The sequence below is a fragment of the Volvox carteri genome, assembly GCF_000143455.1.
Source record: "Volvox carteri f. nagariensis unplaced genomic scaffold VOLCAscaffold_46, whole genome shotgun sequence".
Lineage (NCBI taxonomy): Eukaryota > Viridiplantae > Chlorophyta > Chlorophyceae > Chlamydomonadales > Volvocaceae > Volvox > Volvox carteri.
This window is the reverse complement of record NW_003307589.1, coordinates 314668-319307: the sequence shown is the minus strand read 5'-3', so window position 1 is coordinate 319307 and position 4640 is coordinate 314668. Positions and strand designations below refer to the sequence as shown.

Below are 4640 nucleotides of genomic sequence, written 5' to 3'. Positions count from 1 at the left end.
AGAACACACATACATACATACATACATACATACATACATACATACATACATACATACATACATACATACATACATACATACATACATACATACATACATACATACATACATACATACATACGTACATACATACATACATACATACATACATACATACATACATACATACATACATACATACATACATACATACATACATACATACATACATACATACATACATACATACATACATACATACATACATACATACATACATACATATATACGGACATACATACGGACATACATACGGACATACATGCGTGTCGCATCCCCACCCCGACATAAGAGCAGCGGGATAAGGCCCCCTGAGGCCCCTAGGGAGAGGGGGCGGATGCAACCCCACGCCGATGAGAACAGCAAAACCTAAGAAAGCGGACCGGAACTGGAGTTGACGCCGCCGTTGATCCGGCAGATTCTAACGGATGGTGTGGTGGTGGTGGTGGTGGTCATGACCAGAGGTCGGCAAAAAAGGCGGGTACTGCGGGTCCGTACCACTGCGGGTCCGCAGTACTGCAGTACCCGCAGCCGAAATTCGGCGTAAGGCCCCCCGTCAGGCGGCGGCTCCCTAATGATGTGAACTCTTAGGGTTTAACTTTACATGTTTTTAGGTTTATTGCGACCGAAATCATGCCCTCCCGCAGCCGTAGAAACCAATCTGCCGATCTCTCTGGTCATGGCGGTGGTTGCTGGTGGTGGAAGGATACAACGGCTGACGGTTGACAGTTGAGGGAGTGTTCAGGACGATTCGTGATTTATCGGGTGCTGAAGGCGGAACGAACGCTGTACCGAAGTGTACGGAAGATGGACCCTGTTAGCTGAGATTATTTAATCTAAAACCCCACCTGCCGTACAGGATGTCGTCCGGCGTGATGCCCTCGCCGTACACGGCCCTGTTGTGTCGGTTGTCGGGGTGCAGTGCGCCACCTGCCGGAACCAAGAAACCGCAACCATAACAACCATAACAACCAAACCACTAACAGCAACTAAGGAATGCGCGTGGTGCTGTGTACAACAGCACACGAAATAAAATAAATACACGTAGCCATGTGTTATTTAATAATGTTAAATGTTATATAACAAACGAAGAATCATCGCCGATTTAATAAAAAGGACGCTCTGGCGGCGGCGAAGGTGTTTGTTGGCCGCGAACAGAGCTGCAAATCCCCTCCCGCGTTCAATGCGGTTGGTAGTTTGTTCCGTTACTGCGATGATCTCACCCTCGTCTGTCCACCCTGTTTATCCCGCAGACGCATAAAACGACACACACACATACACATACACACCTATATACACACGAGTCACACCAACCCCCATTTCGTACCCCCCAACTTCACACCACCCTCCTCCTCCTCCCACACCACCACCCAGACCCCACCGCCAGACACCCACCGAGTAGGCTGAAATCAAGCAGCGCGCCATCATGCACCGTATACGTCGATATTGTCGTACTCGTTGCCGTATTCGCTGCTACAGTTGCCGCCTCTTGCTGTTCAGGGCCGGCCGGCGCTCTCTCCTTGCTGCCCCCCTCCCCCTCCCGCTCCCACTGCTGCTGCTGCTGCTGCTGCTGCTTCTCCCCTCCCTTTCCCCCCTCTCCCCCCAGCCCCTCCCACTCCCCCTCCCGCACTAACTCCTCCGCCTGATCCAACCGCACGTCCTGATGGTGTCGCTGATGGGGGCTGGAATGGCCGATACCTTGGGGGCGGTGTGAGGAGGCGGAGGAGGCGGAGGAGGCAGAGGAGGGTTTTGGGCTGGCTGTTGGGAGGCGGGTCCCCGCGCCTGGCTGCTGCTGCTGGTGGGCGGTGCGTGTGTGTATGTGGTGCGTGTGTGGCAGGAGCGGCAGCTCAATGCCGCCCAGACTGAGACCCCCCACCAGACCGCCTCCCACCTGGGGCGGGGGGGGAGGGCACATACATACGTACATACATACGTACATATATAAAAGGATAGGGATTAGGTGCAGGGTTGGAAGAATGTGTGAGGTATATATATATATACCTATTTCTATGTAATAGGGGCGGCAAGCAGCTCGTCATCCAACCCCAACTCCCGACTCCTGGCGTCTAGGAAGGGGCGGTGGGTGGGGGTTTTAAGGGGGGTGGGGTGGAGGGGATTAGGAAGGGGGGCCGCAACCAACAAAGCTACTGTGAAATTGATTGCCGGGGTGCGGCATCGAACGGAGCATTTGTTGGGCGGTAAAGCAAGCGTGGTGGAGGACGGGGGGCGGAAGGGGGGGGCCGGAGGGGAGGGGAGGGGACGCTGGTCAATCGTTGGTTGACGGGAAAGTGTTCATTAGGACATATATACATATACTGGTCGACATATAAACATATACTGGTCGACATATATACATATACTGGTCGACATATATACATATACTGGCAGGCGGCTGGCAGAAGTTAAGGCCTGACTTCTGCTCCCAGTCGACCCAGTTGACCCGGGTTCAAATCCGCCTGCCAGCTCCTCGGGTGTTTGAGGAGTGATGAAATGGGAGGTGGCCCCCCATCATATGGACGGTGTAGGACGTGATAATATCAACTTGCGAGCTGACCAGGAACTAAGTTGATGCGCCGTTGATCCGCTAGATTTGGTTGGATGCTGGTGGTGAGTTGCCGAACCCAACGAATACACTCTGAAGTCGGATGGGGTGACGGATTAGGGTGCCCCTGTTAACCACCCTGTAACAACATACATATACTGGTCGACATATGTACATATACTGGTCGACATATGTACATATACTGGTCGACATATGTACATATACTGGTCGACATATGTACATATACTGGTCGACATATGTACATATACTGGTCGACATATGTACATATACTGGTCGACATATGTACATATACTGGTCGACATATGTACATATACTGGTCGACATATGTACATATACTGGTCGACATATGTACATATACTGGTCGACATATGTACATATACTGGTCGACATATGTACATATACTGGTCGACATATGTACATATACTGGTCGACATATGTACATATACTGGTCGACATATGTACATATACTGGTCGACATATGTACATATACTGGTCGACATATGTACATATACTGGTCGACATATGAACATATACTGGTCGACATATGAACATATACTGGTCGACATATAAACATATACTGGTCGACATATAAACATATACTGGTCGACATATATACATATACTGGTCGACATATATACATATACTGGTCGACATATATACATATACTGGTCGACATATGTACATATACTGGTCGACATATGTACATATACTGGTCGACATATGTACATATACTGGTCGACATATGTACATATACTGGTCGACATATAAACATATACTGGTCGACATATAAACATATACTGGTCGACATATAAACATATACTGGTCGACATATAAACATATACTGGTCGACATATAAACATATACTGGTCGACATATAAACATATACTGGTCGACATATAAACATATACTGGTCGACATATATACATATACTGGTCATGAAAATGATGAAGGTCAAGTAGTGATGAAGGTGATAAGGTGAAGATGCAAATAAGATGCAAATACACAAAAATAAAAACACAGCTGCACACGGACAACAACAATAAAACACTCCTCCTCCCTAGCCGCCTAACGACTTTCGCCTTTCAGACTCAGACAACGTTAATGACCCCCAACCGCCAACCACCAACCGCCAACCGCCAACCCTCGTCACCCACCAGCCCACCCCCTGCACCGCCCACTCCACTCAGGCCCAGATGGGGGCCCCCGGAGTCACCAGTCCGGGGGTCGCCGCTGCTGTCCTCTGCCTCGGCGCGCTGTCGTACGTCGTACACACCCGTACATACACACATGGGGGGTAAAAACACACCCAGTCGGGGTTGGACGGATGGTGGGATGACATGCACGCTAAAAAAACTACTAAAGTCGCATGCGGCCCCCCAGCATCAATTTAAAAGCCGTGTTGTGTCGGCGGGCGGGCGCCCAAATCAATCAAGCGGGGGCGGGTAGGGCTTTTTCCGCTACTCTGTCCTCGGTGCTAACGGTACTAACGGTGCTAACGGTACTAACGGTGCTAACGGTGCATACAAACAAGCGAGCTAAGGCTTCCTGCAACTGCCTCCCCTTTCCCCTCCCCCACCCTTCCTCCGGCCTCATCAGCCACCACCTCTCCCCCCCTCCTCGCCTCACCTCCCTCCTCCACCCCGCGACGGGTTTTCGTGAGGTGCTTCACGCGCCTCAGGACCCGCACACGCTCCTGGAGAGGATAGGGCCCACGAGCTCCCTCATCCCCCCCTTCATGCGCCTCTGCGCACTCGTACGGACATGGATACGAGACAAAACACACACACATACACACGCCTGCGCGGCCCTCACCTGCCCCACCATGACGTGTATGTCCGTACCCAGTACGGCACGGCCCTCCTTCACTCGCTCCAGAGTAGCTTCGTTCCATAGCAGCAGTACACTGTGGGTGTGCTCAATACCTTGAGAATGTGGTGTGGGTGTGGGGGTGGGTGTGGGGGTGGGTGGGTGTGGGGGTGGGGGTGGGGGCGGGGGTGGGGGTGGGGGTGGGGGTGGGGTGGGGTGGGGGTGGGGTGGG

At 51.5% G+C, this 4640-nt stretch overlaps 2 protein-coding genes across 2 annotated transcripts; one reads left to right on the top strand and one right to left on the bottom strand.

The window, feature by feature from the left end:
• Positions 1-5: 5 nt before the first annotated feature.
• VOLCADRAFT_65252 (uncharacterized protein) lies at positions 6-1446 on the top strand (the record flags this gene model as incomplete). Its single annotated transcript, XM_002954838.1, has 2 exons — positions 6-307; positions 1293-1446. Coding segments are annotated over 2 exons (456 nt in total), but the record flags the coding sequence as incomplete, so codon positions are not given.
• Positions 1447-2697: 1251 nt separating this feature from the next.
• Positions 2698-3462, bottom strand: VOLCADRAFT_65315 (uncharacterized protein; the record flags this gene model as incomplete). The annotated part of the gene is made up of 1 exon (XM_002954785.1): positions 2698-3462. One exon carries the CDS (start codon positions 3460-3462, stop codon positions 2698-2700), a length of 765 nt encoding a protein of 254 aa, XP_002954831.1.
• Between the last annotated feature and the right edge of the window lie 1178 nt (positions 3463-4640).